This window comes from Amblyraja radiata, chromosome 33 (assembly GCF_010909765.2).
Source record: "Amblyraja radiata isolate CabotCenter1 chromosome 33, sAmbRad1.1.pri, whole genome shotgun sequence".
Classification (NCBI taxonomy): domain Eukaryota; kingdom Metazoa; phylum Chordata; class Chondrichthyes; order Rajiformes; family Rajidae; genus Amblyraja; species Amblyraja radiata.
In genome coordinates, this window is record NC_045988.1 from 5,585,762 (window position 1) to 5,608,105 (window position 22,344).

The 22,344-nt window shown below is 40.3% G+C and overlaps 1 protein-coding gene across 37 annotated transcripts in view; it reads right to left on the reverse strand.

Annotated features, from left to right (window-relative positions):
• Positions 1 to 22,344, reverse strand: part of LOC116991281 (integumentary mucin A.1-like) — a 75,169-nt gene that overhangs the window by 14,521 nt on the left and 38,304 nt on the right. For 4 of the 37 annotated variants that reach the window (XM_033049768.1, XM_033049772.1, XM_033049764.1 and 1 more), the window contains 8 exons: positions 19,097 to 19,138; positions 16,332 to 16,373; positions 15,013 to 15,054; positions 14,423 to 14,464; positions 11,569 to 11,610; positions 10,564 to 10,602; positions 9,095 to 9,136; positions 7,671 to 8,093 (listed from right to left, as the gene is read on the reverse strand). The exons of 1 other annotated variant lie outside the window; for it this stretch is intronic. In XM_033049768.1, coding sequence (XP_032905659.1) covers positions 7,921 to 8,093; positions 9,095 to 9,136; positions 10,564 to 10,602; positions 11,569 to 11,610; positions 14,423 to 14,464; positions 15,013 to 15,054; positions 16,332 to 16,373; positions 19,097 to 19,138 — 464 coding nt within the window. In that variant the 3' untranslated portion in view covers positions 7,671 to 7,920. Of the gene's footprint in view, positions 1 to 7,670; positions 8,094 to 9,094; positions 9,137 to 10,563; positions 10,603 to 11,568; positions 11,611 to 14,422; positions 14,465 to 15,012; positions 15,055 to 16,331; positions 16,374 to 19,096; positions 19,139 to 20,862; positions 20,905 to 22,344 lie in introns of those variants that run through there. 32 more of the 37 variants (XM_033049773.1, XM_033049781.1, XM_033049786.1 and 29 more) reach the window with 25 other exon arrangements.

Sequence of the window (22,344 nt, forward strand, 5' to 3'; positions counted from 1 at the left end):
CTACACAACAAAAGAGGGGTAACACAAAATCTAAAACTAGTGAACTCCTAATACAACATCTTTGCGGGTACAACATCTGTGCAGATACAACATCTGTGCGGATACAACATCTGTGCGGGCTACTCTTCCATTTTACTGGCAACTTCTCGCTGCATGCCCTCGTGCGATAAGACACTGCTAGAATATTAACTAATAACATATTGTCCCCGAAATTTCAATTATCAAGGGGCAATAGACAGGGATGTTCATTATCACCTCTGCTATTTGCTCTTCTAATAGAACCTCGAGCTGAAAACATTAGAACACATCCGAATATCTATGGTTATAATACAAAATACTCAAAGAATAAAATATCATTATATGCAGATGATGTACTGCTATACATCACAAAATCACAAATCAGTATACCAAATATATTAAACCTAATAGAGGAATTTGGATCTTTTCAGGATATAGAATAAATTGGAATAAAAGTGAAATTATGACGATAAAACCCCAAGACACAACACATCTGTTAAAATTCCCTTTTAAAATTGCTACAGAAAAATTTAAATATTTCGGAATTGAAATTACTAGAAAATATAAATCTTTAATTAATGCAAATTATATGCCCCTACTTAATAAATTAAACGTCCTGATTAAATTTTGGAGTGGGCCTGTCATATAATAATTTTATCCATGAGATAAAATTCTCTCCCATTTGAAATTTTTGCAATACTTTAACAAGATAGTCCCATACCACTTGATCAAATTCATTACTAAATCCGTCTGGTCCTGGTGTTTTTCCATTCTTTAATGAGTTTATTCTATTTCCTTACTTGAGATTTGTGCTCCTAATTCTTCCTGTTCAATCAGGTTAAGTTTTGGAAGATTACATTTATCCAAGAACTCTATAACTTTAGTGCTATCTGCTAATGTTTTGGATGTATATAAATGTTGATAAAATTGAGCAAATCTTTTATTAATATCATTAGGTAGTGTTTTTTTGTTGTTTTTTTGTTGTTTATTTTATTAGAAGTTAATACAATACAAAACAATACAGTGGCACCTAATTTTAGGTGCCAACTATGTCATACCGTAATCCATTCTATGTACAACCTCTAGTTTTATGTTATGAGTAGGCAGGACAAGAAAAAGAAAACAATAGAAAGGGGAAAGAGTGGAAAAATAGATGGTAGAGAGTAGAAAAATGTGAAGTGTGGATATAAAAAATAAAAATAAAAAAATAAAATAAAAAAGAAAAGGTGGAAAGTAGAAATAGAAGAAAAGGCCCCTTAAAAGAGAAATTTTCAAATCTATATTCGGAGATGTAGATCTATCCACGTCATGAACTGAAATCAGCAATCCTTATGGTACCGCTGCATCACATGATTCCAAAAAGTCGATGAAAGGAGACCAACTCCTTAAGAATTGGTCATATTTATCTATTAGTCGGAGTCTCATTTCTTCAAGGCGTGCTATGTCCATCATATTCCTAATCCACATTTTAACAGTTGGTATGGTTGTATTTTTCCAAAATTTAAGTATCAATTTCTTTCCAATTATTAACCCATAATTAAAAAAAACATTTTGGTCTTTATTTAAATTGGTATCTTCTCCTATTATTCCAAATATAATCCATTCCATTTTGGGTTCTATTCTTGACTTGAAGAGCTTTGTAAATATATCAAATATATCACTCCAAAATGTATTCAACTTTGTACATCCTACAAATGAATGTGTTAAATTAGCGTTTTGAAACAAACATTTATCGCATCTGGGAGATAGGTAGTGTTAACAAGTGTTAACGAACCGGAAGTGGCGGCGCTGCCTTGCAGCTGCGGCTCGCCTGCAGTCCATTTGTCTTTTCGTTTTTTGTTTTCTTTTGTCCCGTTTTTACAGTTTATTTCAGTTTATTTAGTTGTGTATGTGTGGAGGGGTGGGTGTAACATGTTTTTTGACGCTTCCTTCGGGGGGGGGGGATGCGACCTTTCTTGCTGTATCTCCCGTCTCCGTGTCCGTCTGCGCTGAGGCCTATCGCGGAGCTGGGGGCCTCCAAATGCGACCGACCTCGAGGCTCCGGAGGCAGAGCCAGGACTTACCAATGCGAGGCTGGCCGATTTCGGGGCTGTGGTTGCGGTGCGACTCAACTTCCGACCCGACTTTGGAGCCTCGGAGGCTCGGCCGCGGGCCAGTGGACGACATCGTCGGGAGCTCCCAGGTTGGTGACCTGTTTTTCCGGAGTTCCCGCAACTACAGCTGCGTCCGCTGGACTGGAGGGCGGTGGCTTCGGCAGCTTCGACCGCCCCGGGCCGCGGAGTTTGAACCAGCCCGTTTGCGGAGCTCGGATTCAGCCTGCGGGACTTACCTACCATCACCCGGCGGGGTCATAACATCGGAGGCTTGGATTGCCTCAGCGCAGAGGGTGAGCAAGGAGGGAAGAGACAATGACTTTGGGACTTTAAACTGTGTTGAGTTTTGTTATTTATTCTATGTTATGACTGCAGGCTAAACCATTTTGTTGCACTGAAAAGTGTAATGACAATAAAATTGAATCCAATCCAATCCAATTCACCTTTATCTGATTTAATCTTTAAATTCGTATGATCTTTTTCCCGTTTTTTCAATTGACTTGCCAAATGTTTATGCGTTTATCACCGAATTCAAAATGTTCCTGTTTTGTAATTTGAAATAATCATATAACTTTTGCTGATAATATTTTATTTACTATAAATTACAAAATTATTATTTTATTATGTTTATCTATAGTTGGCTCTTTAGCGTTATCTAGATCCAATTGTCTAATACGTTCTTCTAACTGCCTTTGTTCATTCTTATTCTTTTTGTTTTGAAAAGCTTGATATGAAATTATAGATCCTCTGATAAATGCTTTGAAAGATTCCCATAATAAAGCGGGTGAAATATCCGGGGTGTCGTTGGTCTCGATAGAATGTTCTTTGTCCCAGGAGGGAAATTGGTCTGTCATCAGTCATAAAACACATCAAGATACATGAAACAACTTAAAGTGATGAGTGAAATGTCCAGGATTGTGGATGTGCAAAGATTTGGGTGGGGGGGGGGGGGGGGGGGGGGGGGGGGGGGGGGGGGGGGGGGGGGAGGATCAGACCATCACCCTGTTTGTGGTGCGCACTCTTCCCTTGTTAATAGCTCCCAGTAGCTAGATAACTACAGCTTGAGTTACAGTGTGGTCCATCAAGAGCTGCTTCCTGAGATCATGCAAAGAGTGCTAGATAGGAGAGGTGTAGAGGAATATGGGCCAAACCTGGGTAAACCTGGAGACTCCTTCTTCTCCCATCTCCCATTGGGCAAAAGGTATACCTCCAGATTCAGGGCAGTTTCTTCCCAGCTGTTATCAGACAACTGAACCATCCTACCGCAGCTAGAGAGCAGTCCTGAACTACTATCCACTTCATTTGGAGACCCTTGGGCTATCTTTAATGACTTTATCTTGCACTAAACGTTATTCCCTTATCATGTGTCTGTACACTGTGAATGGCTCGGTTGTAATCATGTATTGTCTTTCCACTGACTGGTTAGCTCGCAACAAAAGCAAAACCTTTTCACTGTATCTCGGTACCCGTGACAATAAACTAAACGAAGCTTAGATGGGGCATCTTGGTTGACATGGAGGTGTCGGGCCGACGGGCCAGTTACCATGCTGCCTCTATGACTCTAAATTCAACTGGTAATTCTGGCTGTTTCTGAAATGGAGTAACATTATGTTGAAGCCTAACACCTTTTTAATGGGTGAGAATAAACCTTGCAATCTTTTAGCCTTTCAAAGTAGTTAGGGAGATAGACCTTGCTGTCTCCTCCCCTTCCTCAACCCTCTAGCTGTCTCCTCCCACCCTCCCATCCGCCCGCCCTCGGGCTCCTCCTCCTCCCCTTTTCCTTCCTTCTCCCCCCCCACCCCCCATCAGTCTGAAGAAGGGTTTCGGCCCGAAACGTCGCCTATTTCCTTCGCTCCATAGATGCTGCTGCACCCGCTGAGTTTCTCCAGCAATTTTGTGTACCTTAGTTAGGGAGATAACTAGTTTCATCATAAAGTGAGAAGAATGGCAAAGGCAAATTTCCAGGCTGTTATTTAAAGAATAAAAAAACATTTGTCATGACTAGGGCAACTTAGCATGCGAGATTTGCAGGACCGGTTTATATATATAATAACAAAGTGATAATAACCAAATTATTTGTTAGGGTCATGGTGTCATAGAAGCATAAAGCACGGAAACAGGATATTCGGCCCGACTTGCCCACACTGATCAAGATGACTCCTCCACATTAATCCCAGCTCATATCCCTCTAGATCTTTCCTACCCATGTATTTGTCCAAATACAGTATCTTCTAAATGTTGTGATAGCACTATTCTGGGGAGAATTCTCCAACTCTTCCCTGTAATTTTGTTGTAAGATCCTTTGCATCTCCCCCGATAGGGTAGACGGTTTGTAACGTAGCATCTCTCAGGAGGAGGTCCCATGTCGCCTCAACCGGATGTAATTTAGGAAACACGGAACCTTGTACAGTTTGTTGACCGTATCTTCCCAGTTGTTATCAGGCAACTGAATCATCCTACCACAACCAGAGAGCAGTGCAGAACTGCATCGGGGACCCTCGGATTGTCTTTTTTTAAATTATTTTTTATTTTTTATTTTAATTTTATTAGGTACACTAGTATGGTACCTAGTATATATTGACATGTTACATTTCATGTACAGCTTCTTAGTTATTTATTTATTTATTTTTAACAGTAAAAAGGAGACAGAAAGAGAATAGAAAAGAAATAGAGAGGTGTGTGATACCGAAAAGTGAGAAACAGGAAAGGAGAAGAGAAAGAAAATAGAGAGAAAAGAAGAAGAGATAGAAAGCAGAAGAATTCGGATTGTCTTTGATCAGACTTTGCTGCCTTTACCTTGCACTACATGTCATTCCCTTATCATGTATCTGTACACTGTGAATGGCTCGATTGTAATCACGTATTGTTTCTCCGCAGGCTGGTTAGCACGCAACGAAAGCTTTTCATCGTACCTCAGTACGCATGACAATAAACTAAACTGACCTGAACAATTGGTCCTCAGGGAAAAAAGCAGCAAATTTCACAGTGCAAGAAATCTCCGTTTCTTTCACAAGAGGTAGATATTTAACAACAGGAATTCTTTGTCTCTCCTACTTCCAAATTTCTATCTCTTCATTTTTAGTCGCTTCACTGATTATTTGTCTGCAATTTGAAAAGCTGCTGTTCAACAAATGCACAGGACAGCACCGTGGCGCAGCTGGTAGAACCGTTGCCTCACGGCGTCAGAGAACTAAGTTTGATTCTCACCTTGGGTGCTGTCTGTGTGGAGTTTGCACATTCTCCCTGTGACAGGGTGAGCTTCCTCCGGGTGCTCTGGTTTACTCCTACATCCCTAAAAATGGGTGGTTTGTAGGATAATTGGCCTTTATAAAATTGCCCTTATTGTGCAGGGAGTGGATGAGAGAGTGGAATAATACAAATCTATTGTGAACGGGTCAGTGATATCCGGCGCGGACTCGGTGGGCCAAAGGACCTGCTTCCATGCTGTATCTCTAAACTAAACTCAACAGCGATAAGACAGAATTCCTCCTCATAGGCTCCAAAGCCACACTCAGCAAAATCAATAACCCCACTCTCACCATCGACGGCACCACTGCCTCCCCATCTCCCCAGGCCCGCAACCTTGGCGTGATCTTTGATTCCATCCTCTCCCTTGAGCCTCACATCTGCCATGTCATTAAAACCTCCTTCTTTCATCTCCGCAACATCGCCAAACTCAGACCCTCTCTCACACCGCCTGCTGCTGAAAGACTCATCCATGCCTTCATCTCCTCCCGACTGGACTATTGCAACTCACTTCTCCTTGGCATCAGCTCCACCTACATCAACCGAGACTCCAACTGGTCCAGAACGCAGCCACCCGACTCATCACCCACACCAAATCCTGGCATCACATCACTCCAGTCCTCAAAAAACTTCACTGGCTTCCCATCTCCCACCGGATCACCTACAAAATCCTGGTCCTCACCTACAAAGCCCTCCACCATCTGGCCCCCCCATATCTCACTGACCTCCTCTCCCCCTACCAACCCTCACGGTCCCTCAGATCCACATCAGCCGGTCTCCTCTCCATCCACAAGTCCAACCTCCGCAGTTTTGGGGACAGAGCCTTCTCCAGGGCAGCTCCCAGGCTCTGGAACTCCCTCCCCCAACTGATCCGCAATTCCGTGTCCCTCACCATCTTCCAGTCCCGCCTCAAGACCCATCTCTTCACCTCTGCCTATCCTTAGCCCCACGTCCCCGTCCCTTTTCATCTGTGCATTAATTGCCTCATACTGTGTTTTGTATTGAATTCTGTCTTTACTTTGTGTACTAGTCATATCTCTACTATTTATTTCATTCCCCTTACATGTTTTTCCTCTACATGCTCAATTTTTGTAAGGTGTCCTTGAGACTCTTGAAAGGTGCCCATAAATAAAATGTATTATTATTATTATTATTATTATTATTATTATTAAACTAAACTAAAGCAGACACAAAGTGCTGGAGTAACTCAAGGGGTCTGGCAGCATCTCTGGAGGACATGAGTAGGTAATGTTTCAGATCAGGACAGTTCTTCAAACAAAACTAAAACTGTGTGCTGAAAATGGAAAATATTCCCAATTCAGACTCACTTAAGAGGCCACGTGCCGACAATAAGCAATATCATTGACAAAGTTGTAGACTTTCAAAAGTTCAATTTTTTATTATTAAAGAATTCAACAATTATTTATAAATTACTTCATTGCATCGGTAAACTGTGTAATATATGCATTATAGTAGATATCCACCGTGGCTTTATCTTAACAGACAATATAACCTATATGTTCTTCATGCTGCAAACCTGTTTCAGCAAATTCATTACATGGTCGTTGTCTTAAAAGATTTTTGCCTTTGGTATCATGCTAAGATTGTCTAGAATTGTGCAATGTCCTGCATTAACAAACATCAACAAAGTTCATTATGACACAAAAGAAAAACAAAGAAACCATAGCTTTCAATAAAAGTTGCCATTTTGGATGAACCATGCTGTTTGTGAGTATGAACCAGTGCACTTTCGAGACAGGGGGCAAAGCGAAGGGTATATTTGTGCTGAATAAATTCACTGAGGTTAGATTGGATGCAAACCAACTAACATGATTACAGAGTGGTTCAGCAAATGATTATTCCAAAAGTCTGAATCAAATCCTTTCTTCAGCTGTGTTAATATCGTCATTATGAATTAGCAAACAGAGGAATTCATATGGTAAACTCCATTAAAAATATATTTTAGAATTTCTTTACATTTATGAAATTATTTAGTGAAGTTTAGGTTATTGACCTATTATTCCAGTGGATACTTGCTCTACCTCTCAGAATGGAATAGATATTTTAAAGTAACATGAGCCATAGAGATGTTTTTATTTTAAAAGTGGAGTGATAAGGATGATGAGGATTATTTTGGATTTATTATTACCACGGGTGGTTTGTTGGTCACGCAACCTCGTGTACAGCACCTGGAAAAGATCGACACAATGCAGAAGGCTATCTGAATTTGCCTCCGTGCTGAAGAGGTTGAAACACTGAATGAGTGAATATTAAGGAAAGACGGGAGGTGGCTGCATTTATGACATATATCTGGTATTCTGAATGGGAATAGAGTTGCAAAGAGCAACAAGGATAGGAATGCTGTCCCCTGTATTTATTTGTGCTGGGTTCAGTTTGGGACCCGAGACAGTGGGGGTGGGACGATAAAGTGAAGTTTCTATCATTGAGGAAATACAAGTTCAGATAAGACACAGTTTCATGTTGTACCATGAGAGGAAAGCCCGGAGGTTGTTGGAAAAGTGTTTTTGGAATAGGTTGGTTGAGAGGCAGCTTCTTATTCCGTTTATAACCCTGGCACAGTGACGAGGAGCAGGAGCATACAGACAAACGCTAGCAGTGGCTTGGAGCTAATGCCTGGTGCAGAGTTTAGAGTCGTGACTGTTGTTGGTCTGGTGGTGCCAGTTGTCGTATTCATGTACACGGTGGTGTTCATGGGTTGAGTCGTGTTGGCATACACTGTGAAAGACAAAATGATTCATTACATGATGAGTTTTTTTAGTTTGAATACATTTCAAATATAGCATTGTCCTACTGACCGCAATATATGCAAGCATGATGGTAAATTCAAACTTGGAGTCCCTTGGGTAGATGCGGCACGGTGGCACAGTGGTAGAGTTGCTGCCTCACAGTGCCAGAGACGCGGGTTCGATCCTGACTCTGGGTGCTGTCTGTGCGGAGTTTGCACGTTTTCCCTGTGCGTGCAAGAAAGATGCTGATGCCGATGCTGGTTTAAATCGAAGGTAGATACAAAATGCTGGAGCAACTCAGCGGGACAGGCAGCATCTCTGGAGAGAATGAATGGGCGACGTTTCGGGTCGAGACCCTTCTTCAGACTGTTAAATAGAGAGGGGGAGGGACAAAGATAGAATGTAGTCGGAGACACTAAGACTAGTGGGAGAACTCGCAAGGGGAAGTGGATGGAGCAAGAAGGCAAGGGCTATCTGAAGATATCAGTCTGAAGATGGGTCTCGACCTGAAACGTCGCCCATTCCTTCTCTCCAGAAATGCTGCCTGTCCCGCTGAGTTATTCCAGCATTTTGTATCGAACTCCCTGTGACCGTGTGGGTCTTCTCTGGGTGCCCCAGTTCCCTCTCACACTGAAAAGACATACATGTTTGTAGGTTAATTGGCTTCGGTAAAAAATTGTAAAATTGTCCCTAGTGTGCAGGGTAGTGTTTGTGTACAGGGTGATGGCTGGTCAGTGAGGGGGGCCTGTTTCCCCGCTGTCTTTCTTTGCACCGAAGGGGGACACAAAATGCTGGAGTAACTCAGCAGGACAGGCAGCATCTCTGGAGAGAAGGAATGGGTGACATGTTTTGGGTTGAGACCCTTCTTCAGACTGAAGACCAGCATTTCGTACTGTTTGTCACGGCAATTCTTGGAGTGTAACAAAGAGCGGAGGCTACAGAAAAACACATACAATAGCATGAAAGTACATGCACTTGCTGTGATCTTACCCCTTCGAGTGGTGGGTTTAGTGGTCATGGTCGTAGTGGTCATTGTGTAAAGACAACATATTGTCACATAAACATTTTACTTTGAATGCATTTGAAATATAGAATTGCTTTTACCTTGCCTAATATATATATAAACATAACAAGAAATTCAACCTTAAGAATCCCTCAGTTGCAGATTTATTCATGTGTATACATCCAGTGATTTGTCCACTAGATTGGAATTGTGTAGGTGTGAATTGAACAAGCAAACATGCTGCTTATTGAACCACAGATCCATGAAAGGATTATCGGATAACTGGCTTTGGTAAAAAGTGTAAATTGTAAAATGTCCATAGTGTGTAGGATAGTGTTTAGGGCCTGTCCCACGATGCCAGTTTACCCAAGAGCTCTCCTGAGTTAAAAAAAAAAATCAAACACATGGTGCTTCATCACGAGTATTTTTGTACTCTTGGAAATGTTTTACACTGTTGAAAAAACTGTGCAAAGACAACACATTGTCACATAAACATTTTACTTTGAATGCATTTTAAATATAGAATTGCTTTTACCTTGCCCAATATCTATCTAGGTTGGAATTGTGTAGGTGTGAATTGAACAAGCAAACATTCTGTTTATTGAACCACATATCCATGAAAGTATTGTAGGATATCTGGCTTTGGTAAAAATTGTAATGGTCCCTGTTGTGTAGGATAGTGTTCGTGTATGGAGTGATCGCTGGACGGCATGGACTTGGCAGGCCGAAGGGTCTGTTTCGTTGCTGTATCTCTAAAGTCTGAAGATCTTGCCCAAACTGAACATTGTAGTGACTGTGTGGGCCCCTTTGTCCAGGATCAAGTGGCCAGGGCACTTGTGTCACTTTATAAGAGATTTGTTGTCTAAGTCAGCTGTAACGTTCCTCTGACCCATGTGAGATGGGATGGAAAAGGAAGGACAATTATACGTTCATTAGTGTTCGGAGCAGAATTAGGCCTTTCAGCTCATCAAGTCTACTCTGCCATTCAATCATGGCTGATCTATTTCTCCCCACTAACCCTATTCTCCTGCCTTCTCCCCAAAACTAATGACACCCCTATTAACCAAGAATTACTGCTTGGGGCCACTGGTCAGAGGATAAACAGGAGGAATCCAGGGACCTTACTGTCACGTTTTTCTCTCATAAATAACGGAGTTTTGTAATAAAAAATATTCCAATGTATATCATGGAAATGTTCTTTATTCATTGGGAAGAAGCTATTCTTCAACATCATTCAAGTTCTTCAAGTACACAACACTAGCTGGAGTAATTCAATGGGACAGGCAGCATCTCTGGAGAGAAGGAATGCGTGACGTTTCGGGTCGAGACCATTCTTCAGACTGAAGACAAGCATTTCTTACTGTTTGTAACCAATTCTTGGAGTGTAGCAATGAGCAGAGGCTACAGAAAAACACATACAATGGCATGAAGGTACTAGCACTTGCTGTGATCTTACCCATTGGAGTGTTGGTGAGAATAGTGGTCATGGTGGTCTCTGTGTAAAGACAACACATTGTCACATAAACATTTTATTTTGAATGCATTTTAAATGTAGAATTGCTTTTACCTTGCCCAATATATATATATATTAAAAAAAAAACAACCAGAGAATTGAATCTATGGATCTATGGATTAGGAAGCATAGATCGGCCATTATTGACTGACTCGACGGGCCGAATGGCCTAATTCTACTCTTATAACTTTTCAACGTGAACTTGCAAGTAAGAATTTCACTGTTTCGATTGTCAATATATACGACAATTAAACACTGTCCATCCACTGTTGAATGTTAACTTAAATCTGACCTGTTTGGGTAAGTTTTGCTGTTCAATAATACTAGAATAATAATATTAGAAACTTGATTTGATTAGGGCTTGGTGATGACTAAATTCCACTCAATAGTTGAGAAACTCCAGTAATAATATATTGCTGGAATTCACTGGCATTTCTGAATCTATTTAGTGGAATTTATATTATTACTCTATTGGTCGAATATGCACCTGCTTTAATTTCGGAATGGAATAGGATTCTGAAAAAACAAAGTGCTAGAGAAACTAAGGGGGACAAGCAGCATCTGTGGATAGAATGTCCATCTGTCCATACAGAAATGCTAAACACATTATTATAGATGAAATAATTGAATAACCAAAAACAACATCAAATTGACCATAATCACTGAATGAATTTTTAGGAATATTTGAGAACTTGTTCTACACTACAATGAGTAGGAAGGATCTGTTTATACCAAAGATAGCCTCAAAAAGCAGGAGTAATTCAATGGGACAGGCAGCATCTCTGGAGAGAAGGAATGCGTGACGTTTCGGGTCGAGTCCATTCTTCAGACTGAAGACAAGCATTTCTTACTGTTTGTAACAGCAATTCTTGGAGTGTAGCAATGAGCAGAGGCTACAGAAAAACACATATATTGGCATGATAGTACCAGCACTTGCTGTGATCTTACCCAAAGTCGTGTCAGGAATAGTGGTCATGGTCGTAGTGGTGTCTGTGTAAAGACAATACATTGTCACATAAACATTTTACTTTGAATGCATTTTAAATGTAAAATTGCTTTTACCTTGCACAATATATATATTGTAACGTAATAATTTACTAATAAAAAGATAATAATAATAATTATATACTAACACATAAGTAACTGGACAACTCATGTATACTAATCTAAAACATACTAGCATAACCAAATAATGACCAAATAATTATTCAATACTCTGGTTGTTTTTTTTAAATATATATATTATTTTTTTTTAAACAACCAGAGAATTGAATCATTATTTGGTTATGCTAGTACGTTTTAGATTAGTATACATGAGTTTGTCCAGTTATTTATGTGTTAGTATATAATTATTATCTTTTTATTAGTAAATTATTACGTTCAGCTCAATTTAATTTAATTTTTCTGTGCTGCGTGGTTCCATTTTATTAAATCTTTCGTTCAAAAAAAGAGTTTGTCCTTGAGTTTACATTCCATAGTCGATAAGGTGTCTAGACTTGACAGCACATGTCGGCCATCGTCGGCCATCTTATCGAGAAGAATTGTGCTTATATTTATTTAAAAAGTCATATTTTCTCAGTTTCCCCTCTCCGGATATATATAAAAGTTAAACCAACGGATACCGTGATATTTTACTTATCCTTTAATGTCCTTTGTTATCTCTTGTGCGTATTTGAATGCTTCTTCTGGATCAATAAAGAAACACTCCAAATCATTATATGTGATCCTCATTTTTGCAGGGTATATTATGCCATATCTTAAATTTGGGATTCCTTTAAGGATCAATTTTATCTTTGTAAAAAGGGCACATTTCTTAGCCACTTCTGCTGGGTAGTCTCTAAAGAATCGAACGGTTTCACCATCAAGCATCAGATTTTTTGCGAATGGAATTGTTTTCATAATATCTTCAAGAGCTGCTGTGTCGTGAAGTTTCACTATAATCTGTCTTGGTGAGGCTCCTGGCCTTGAATGGGCTCTCTGAACTCGTTGTGCAACATCTACTTTCATAATTCCATAAATTCACAACTCTCTGGGAAAAACGTTTTTTTCTCACCTCAGTCTTAAATGACCTCCCTTTTATCCTAAGGGGCCACAGCCTTGCAATAAAGGGGAGGTCATTTAAGACTAGGCGAAAAAAAACTTTTTCTCCCAGAGAGTTGTGAATTTATGGAATTCCCTGCCACAGAGGGCAGTGGAGGCCAAATCACTGGATGGAATTAAGAGAGAGTGAAGTATATGGGGAGAAGGCAGGCACGGGTTATTGATAGGGGACGATCAGCCATGATCACTATGAATGGCGATGCTGGCTCGAAGGGCCGAATGGTCTCCTCCTGCACCTAATTTCTATGTTTCGATTTTTCAGACAGCATTAGTACTTGTTAAAGGAAGTTGGCAGTGAAATCCCGAGGGTCCATTCCAGTCACCTTTCTTCTCTCACTCCAACTATCCTTAAATTCTGCCGTCTTGACCGGGCTTCAAGGTCGAGACATTTGTCGGTCATTCTAGCCAGTTGCCCAGAAACTCGGTCTTGATCTTCTTTCATTCTCTTCATCTCTTCAGACATTTCCTTCATCGCAGTTTCCAGATCTTTAATAGCAGCGCTGTGTTCTGCAGAAGTAGTGAGAACAGGCTCCAACCTTTCATTGTAATCATCTTCGACCCGTTCAATTTCTGCTTTTAGCTCGGTCTCTATGTCCTCAATACGTTGCTTTAGAGTACCAACTGTCTCAATAACTTCCTTATACCCGAGCTTCATACTTGTAGCCAGTGCAGAAATCTCCTATGTAACATATCAGCAAAGTCGTTTGACACAGCTGCTCTTAAAGACTGTTCCTGTTCTTTTACCTTAGCTTCCATTTCAGCAATAAATCTTCGACCTTCAGTTTCTTCTTCAGACCCTTCTGGAGTTGTTTGAGGTGTTTTTCCCAGCTCTCTAGCAAGCAGTCTAGTCAGAGGTCTTGAAGTGGGTCCTTTGGGTAAGTTCCTTTTTCTCATTTAAAAGTGCCGTTATTCCCCGTTATTTTGCGGTGATTTCTGATGACATCACTTACGTGACGTCAGGCATCCCCGGTGAGTATTTTAAAAATCGGTCCTTTCTTCTTTTTAAATGTAAAATTGCTTTTACCTTGCACAATATATATATTATATTTGTAATATATACATTTATAAATCTGCAAATTTATAAATGTATATATAACAAATATAATGTGTAGGAAGGAACTGTTTATACCGAAGATAGAAACATAGAAACATAGAAAATAGGTGCAGGAGTAGGCCATTCAGCCCTTCGAGCCTGCACCGCCATTCGATATGATCATGGCTGATCATCCAACTCAGTATCCCATCCCTGCCTTCTCTCCATACCCCCTGATCCCTTTAGCCACAAGGGCCACATCTAACTCCCTCTTAAATATAGCCAATGAACTGGCCTCAACTATCTTCTGTGGCAGAAAATTCCACAGATTCACCACTCTGTGTAAAAAATGATTTTCTCATCTCGGTCCTAAAAGACTTCCCTCTTATCCTTAAACTGTGACCCCTAGTTCTGGACTTGCCCAACATCGGGAATAATCTTCCTGCATCTAGCCTGTCCAACCCCTTAAGAATTTAGCCACAAAAAGCTGGAGTAATTCAATGGGACAGGCAGCATCTCTGGAGAGAAGGAATGCGTGACGTTTCTTCAGACTGAAGACAAGCATTTCTTACTGTTTGTAACAGTAATTCTTGGAGTGTAACAATGAGCAGAGGCTACAGAAAAACATATACAATGGAATGAAAGTATTAGCACTTGCTGTGATCTTACCCAATGTAGTGGAGGCAGTAGTATCCGTGGTCATAGTGGTCTCTGTAAAAATTGTAAATTGTAAATTGTACATAGTGTGTAGGATAGTGTTAGTGTATGGAGTGTTCGCTGGTCCGCATGGACTCGGCAGGCCGAAGGGTCTGCTTCTGTGCTGTATCTTGAAAGTAAAGTGAAGATCTTGCCCAAACTGACCTACATTGTAGTGACTATGTGGGCCCCTTTGTCCAGGATCAAGTGGCCAGGCCAATTTTATCACTTTTTAAGAGATTTGTTGTCTAAGTCAGCTGCAATGTTCTTCTGACCCACGTGAGATGGGATGGAAAAGGAAGGACAATTATACATTCACAAGTTCATAAGTAATAGGAGCAGAATTTGGCCCATCAAGTCTACTCTGCCATTTAATCATGGCTGATCTATCTCTCCCCACTAACCTCTTTCTCCTGCCTTCTCCCCATAACTCATGGCACCTGTACTAATCTGGAATTACTGCCTGTGGCCTCTGGTCTGGATATACCCTGGACGGAATACCCTGGGACCTTATTGTCACGTTTTTTGTCACATGAATGTACTAGCACTTGCTGTGATCTTACCCATTGGAGTGTTGGCAGTAGTGTCCATGGACATAGTGGTCTCTGTGTAAAGACAACACATTGTCACATAAACATTTAACTTTGAATGCATTTTAAATATAGAATTGCTTTTACCTTAAATATATATAACACATGACAAGAAATTCAACCTGAAGAGTCCCACATTTGCAGATTTATTAATGAGCATACATCCAGTGATTTGTCCGCTAGGTTGGAATTGTGTAGGTGTGAATTGAACAAGCAAACATGCTGCTCATTGAACCACAGATCCATGAATGGATTGTAGGATAACTGGCTTTGGTAAAAATTGTAAATTGTAAATTGTCCATAGTGTGTAGGATAGTGTTAGTATATGGAGTGATCGCTGGTCGGCATGGACTCGGCAGGCCGAAGGGTCTGTTTTCGTGCTGTATCTCTAAAGTAAAGTAAAGTCTGAAGATCTTGCCCAAACTGACCTCCATTGTAGTGACTGTGTGGGCCCCTTTGTCCAGAATCAAGTGGCCAGGCCAATTGTGTCACTTTTTAAGAGATTTGTTGTCTAAGTCAGCTGTAACGTTCCTCTGACCCATGTGACATGGGATGGAAAAGGAAGGAGAATTATACGTTCATAAGTTCATAAGTGATAGGAGCAGAATTTGGCCCATCAAGTCTACTCTGCCATTTAATCATGGCTGATCTATCTCTCCCCACTAACCCCTTTCTCCTGCCTTCTCCCCATAACTCATGGCACCTGTACTAATCAGGAATTACTGCCTGGGGCCTCTGTTCAGGGGATAAACAGGAGGGATCCAGGGACCTTATTGTCACATTTTTCTCTCTAAAATAACAGAGATATGTAGTAAAAAAATTATTCCAAGATATATCATGGAAATGTTCTTTATATATTGGGAAGAAAGGATGTTTTTGGAAAGGATGTTTTTAAGATATAGACAAATTCTTGATTAGAACGGGTGTAGAGGGTTATGGGGAGAAGGCAGGAAATGGGAATAGCAAGCATATATCTGCCATTATTGAATGACTCGATGGGCCGAATGGCCTAATTCTACTCTTATAACTTTTGAATGTGATTTACACTACAATGTGTAGGGATGAACTGTTTATACCGAAGATAGCCACAAAAAGCTGGAGTAATTCAATGGGACAGGCAACATCTCTGGAGAGAAGGAATGCGTGACGTTTCGGGTCGAGACCATTCTTCAGACTGAAGACAAGCATTTCTTACTGTTTGTAACAGCAATTCTTGGAGTGTAGCAATGAGCAGAGGCTACAGAAAAACACATATATTGGCATGATAGTACCAGCACTTGCTGTGATCTTACCCAAAGTCGTGTCAGGAATAGTGGTCATGGTCGTAGTGGGCTCTGTGTAAAGACAATACATTGTCACATAAATATTTTACTTTGAATGCATTTTAAATGTAAAATTGCTTTTACCTTGCACAATATATATATATATATATATATATAAAAAAAACAACCAGAGAATTGAATCATTATTCGGTTATGCTAGTATGTTTTAGATTAGTATACATGAGTTTGTCCAGTTATTTATGTGTTAGTATATAATTATAATTATCTTTTTATTAGTAAATTATTACGTTCAGCTCAATTTAATTTAATTTTTCTGTGCTGCGTGGTTCCATTTTATTAAATCTTTCGTTCAAAAAAAGAGTTTGTCCTTGAGTTTACATTCCATAGTCGATAAGGTGTCTAGACTAGACAGCACATGTCGGCCATCATCGGCCATCTTATCAAGAAGAATTGTGCTTATATTTATTTAAAAAGTAATATTTTCTCAGTTTCCCCTCTCCGGATATATATAAAAGTTAAACCACCGGATACCGTGATATTTTACTTATCCTTTAATGTCCTTTGTTATCTTTTGTGCGTATATGAATGCTTCTTCTGGATCAATAAAGAAACACTCCAAATCATTATATGTGATCCTCATTTTTGCAGGGTAAATTATGCCATATCTTAAGTTTGGGATTCCTTTAAGGATCAATTTTGTCTTTGTAAAAAGGGCACATTTCTTAGCCACTTCTGCTGGGTAATCTCTAAAGAATCGAACGGTTTCACCATCAAGCATCAGATTTTTTGCGAATGGAATTGTTTTCATAATATCTTCAAGAGCTGCTGTGTCGTGAAGTTTCACTATAATCTGTCTTGGTGAGGCTCCTGGCCTTGAATGGGCTCTCTGAACTCGTTGTGCAACATCTACTTTCATAATTCCATAAATTCACAACTCTCTGGGAGAAAACGTTTTTTTCTCACCTCAGTCTTAAATGAACTCCCCTTTATCCTAAGGGGCCACAGTCTTACAATAAAGGGGAGGTCATTTAACACTAGGTGAGAAAAAACTTTTTCTCCCAGAGAGTTGTGAATTTATGGAATTCCCTGCCACAGAGGGCAGTGGAGGCCAAATCACTGGATGGATTTAAGAGATAGGTAGATAGAGCTCTAGGGGCTAGTGGAGTCAAGGTATATGGGGAGAAGGCAGCCACGGGTTATTGATAGGGGACGATCAGCCATGATCACTATGAATGGCGATGCTGGCTCGAAGGGCCGAATGGTCTCCTCCTGCACCTAATTTCTATGTTTCTATGTTTCGGTTTTTCAGACAGCATGAGTACTTGTTTAAGTAAGTTGGCAGTGAAATCCCGAGGGTCCATTCCAGTCACCTTTCCTTCTCTCACTCCAACTATCCTTAAATTCTGCCGTCTTGACCGGGCTTCAAGGTCGAGACATTTGTCGGTCATTCTAGCCAGTTGCCCAGAAACTCGGTCTTGATCTTCTTTCATTCTCTTCATCTCTTCAGACATTTCCTTCATCGCAGTTTCCAGATCTTTAATAGCAGCGCTGTGTTCTGCAGAAGTAGTGAGAACAGGCTCCAACCTTTCATTGTAATCATCTTCGACCCGTTCAATTTCTGCTTTTAGCTCGGTCTCTATGTCCTCAATACGTTGCTTTAGAGTACCAACTGTCTCAATAACTTCCTTATACCCGAGCTGCATACTTGTAGCCAGTGCAGAAATCTCCTTATGTAACATATCAGCAAAGTCTTTTGACACAGCTGCTCTTACAGACTGTTCCTGTTCTTTTACCTTAGCTTCCATTTCAGCAATAAATCTTCGACCTTCAGTTTCTTCTTCAGACCCTTCTGGAGTTGTTTGAGGTGTTTTTCCCAGCTCTCTAGCAAGCAGTCTAGTCACAGGTCTTGAAGTGGGTCCTTTGGGTAAGTTCCTTTTTCTCATTTAAAAGTGCCGTTATTCCCCGTTATTTTGCGGCGATTTCTGATGACATCACTTACGTGACGTCAGGCATCCCCGGTGAGTATTTTAAAAATCGGGCCTTTCTTCTTTTTAAATGTAAAATTGCTTTTACCTTGCACAATATATATATTATATTTGTAATATATACATTTATAAATCTGCAAATTTATAAATGTATATACTGTATAACAAATATAATGTGTTGGAAGGAACTGTTTATACCGAAGATAGAAACATAGAAACATAGAAAATAGGTGCAGGAGTAGGCCATTCGGCCCTTCGAGCCTGCACCGCCATTCGATATGATCATGGCTGATCATCCAACTCAGTATCCTGTACCTGCCTTCTCTCCATACCCCCTGATCCCTTTAGCCACAAGGGCCACATCTAACTCCCTCTTAAATATAGCCAATGAACTGGCCTCAACTACCTTCTGTGGCAGGAAATTCCACAGATTCACCACTCTCTGTGTAAAAAATGATTTTCTCATCTCGGTCCTAAAAGACTTCCCTCTTATCCTTAAACTGTGACCCCCTAGTTCTGGACTTGCCCAACATCGGGAATAATCTACCTGCGTCTAGCCTGTCCAACCCCTTAAGAATTTAGCCACAAAAAGCTGGAGTAATTCAATGGGACAGGCAGCATCTCTGGAGAGAAGGAATGCGTGACGTTTCGGGTCGAGTCCATTCTTCAGACTGAAGACAAGCATTTCTTACTGTTTGTAACAGCAATTCTTGGAGTGTAGCAATGAGCAGAGGCTACAGAAAAACACATATATTGACATGATAGTACCAGCACTCGCTGTGATCTTACCCAAAGTCGTGTCAGGAATAGTGGTCATGGTCGTAGTGGCCTCTGTGTAAAGACAATACATTGTCACATAAATATTTTACTTTGAATGCATTTTAAATATAGAATTGCTTTTACCTTAAATATATATAACACATGACAAGAAATTCAACCTGATGATTCCCACGTTTGCAGATTTATTAATGAGCATACATCCAGTGATTTGTCCGCTAGGTTGGAATTGTGTAGGTGTGAATTGAACAAGCAAACATGCTGCTCATTGAACCACAGATCCATGAATGGATTGTAGGATAACTGGCTTTGGTAAAAATTGTAAATTCTTAATTGCCCATAGTGTGTAGGATAGTGTTAGTATATGGAGTGATCGCTGGTCGGCAAGGACTCGGCAGGCCGAAGGGTCTGATTCCGTGCTGTATCTCTAAAGTAAAGTCTGAAGATCTTGCCCAAACTGACCTCCATTGTAGTGACTATGTGGGCCCCTTTGTCCAGGATCAAGTGGCCAGGCCAATTGTGTCACTTTTTAAGAGATTTGTTGTCTAAGTCAGCTGTAACGTTCCTCTGACCCATGTGAGATGGGATGGAAAAGGAAGGACAATTATACGTTCATAAGTTCATAAGTGATAGGAGCAGAATTTGGCCCATCAAGTCTACTCTGCCATTTAATCATGGCTGATCTATCTCTCCCCACTAACCCCTTTCTCCTGCCTTCTCCCCATAACTCATGGCACCTGTACTAATCAGGAATTACTGCCTGGGGCCTCTGTTCAGGGGATAAACAGGAGGGATCCAGGGACCTTATTGTCACATTTCTCTCTCTAAAATAACAGAGATATGTAGTAAAAAAATTATTCCAAGATATATCATGGAAATGTTCTTTATATATTGGGAAGAAACTATTCTTCAACCATTCAAGTTCTTGAATGCTACTCAAAACTAATCTCAATAATGAACTACGGATGGACTGAGTTTCTACTAGTATTGGGGTTATTAATTTATTGATGTTTATGTTCATTACATATTATCAATGTGTATTGTATTTACAGCCTAACAGGCTGCTGCATGAATGATTCCAGGAATGAGTGGGTTCGCATATGATGAGCGTTTGACAGCACTGGGCCTCTAGTAGCTGGAGTTTCGAAGGTTGAAGGGGGACATTGAAACTTACAGAATAATGAAAGGCATAGATAGAGTGGATGTGGAAAGGGTGTTTCCACTGATGGGAGAGTCTAGGACCAGAGGTTGTAACCTCAGAATTAATGGGTGCTCTTAGAGAAAGGACGTGAGGAGGAACTTCTTTAGTCAGAGGGTAGTTAGTCTGTGGAACTCATTGCCACAGAGGGCTGTGGAGGCCGTCAGAGGATGTTTTTAAGGCAGATATAGACAAATTCTTGATTAGAACGGGTGTAGAGGGTTATGGGGAGAAGGCAGGAAATGGGATTAGCAAGTATATATCTGCCATTATTGAATGACTCGATGGGCCGAATGGCCTAATTCTATTCTTATAACTTTTGAATGTGATTTACACTACAATGTGTAGGGATGACCTGTTTATACCGAAGATAGCCACAAAAAGCTGGAGTAATTCAATGGGACAGGCAGCATCTCTGGAGAGAAGGAATGCGTGACGTTTCGGGTCGAGACCATTCTTCAGACTGAAGACAAGCATTTCTTACTGTTTGTAACAGCAATTCTTGGAGTGTAGCAATGAGCAGATGCTACAGAAAACACATATATTGGCATGATAGTACCAGCACTTGCTGTGATCTTACCCAAAGTCGTGTCAGGAACAGTGGTCATGGTCGTAGTGGGCTCTGTGTAAAGACAATACATTGTCACATAAATATTTTACTTTGAATGCATTTTAAATGTAAAATTGCTTTTACCTTGCACAATATATATATATATATATTAAAAAAAACAACCAGAGAATTGAATCATTATTCGGTTATGCTAGTACGTTTTAGATTAGTATACATGAGTTTGTCCAGTTATTTATGTGTTAGTATATAATTATTATTATCTTTTTATTAGTAAATTATTACGTTCAGCTCAATTTAATTTAATTTTTCTGTGCTGCGTGGTTCCATTTTATTAAATCTTTCGTTCAAAAAAAGAGTTTGTCCTTGAGTTTACATTCCATAGTCGATAAGGTGTCTAGACTTGACAGCACATGTCGGCCATCGTCGGCCATCTTATCGAGAAGAATTGTGCTTATATTTATTTAAAAAGTCATATTTTCTCAGTTTCCCCTCTCCGGATATATATAAAAGTTAAACCACTGGATACCGTGATATTTTACTTATCCTTTAATGTCCTGTGTTATCTCTTGTGCGTATTTGAATGCTTCTTCTGGATCAATAAAAAAACACTCCAAATCATTATATGTGATCCTCATTTTTGCAGGGTAAATTATGCCATATCTTAAGTTTGGGATTCCTTTAAGGATCAATTTTGTCTTTGTAAAAAGGGCACATTTCTTAGCCACTTCTGCTGGGTAGTCTCTAAAGAATCGAACGGTTTCACCATCAAGCATCAGATTTTTTGCGAATGGAATTGTTTTTATAATATCTTCAAGAGCCGCTGTGTCGTGAAGTTTCACTATAATCTGTCTTGGTGAGGCTCCTGGCCTTGAATGGGCTCTCTGAACTCGTTGTGCAACATCTACTTTCATAATTCCATCAATTCACAACTCTCTGGGAGAAAACGTTTTTTTCTCACCTCAGTCTTAAATGACCTCCCCTTTATCCTAAGGGGCCACAGTCTTACAATAAAGGGGAGGTCATTTAAGACTGAGGTGAGAAAAAACTTTTTCTCCCAGAGAGTTGTGAATTTATGGAATTCCCTGCCACAGAGGGCAGTGGAGGCCAAATCACTGGATGGATTTAAGAGATAGTTAGATAGAGCTCTAGGGGCTAGTGGAGTCAAGGTATATGGGGAGAAGGCAGCCACGGGTTATTGATAGGGGACGATCAGCCATGATCACTATGAATGGCGATGCTGGCTCGAAGGGCCGAATGGTCTCCTCCTGCAACTAATTTCTATGTTTCTATGTTTCGGTTTTTCAGACAGCATGAGTACTTGTTTAAGTAAGTTGGCAGTGAAATCCCGAGGGTCCATTCCAGTCACCTTTCCTTCTCTCACTCCAACTATCCTTAAATTCTGCCGTCTTGACCGGGCTTCAAGGTCGAGACATTTGTCGGTCATTCTAGCCAGTTGCCCAGAAACTCGGTCTTGATCTTCTTTCATTCTCT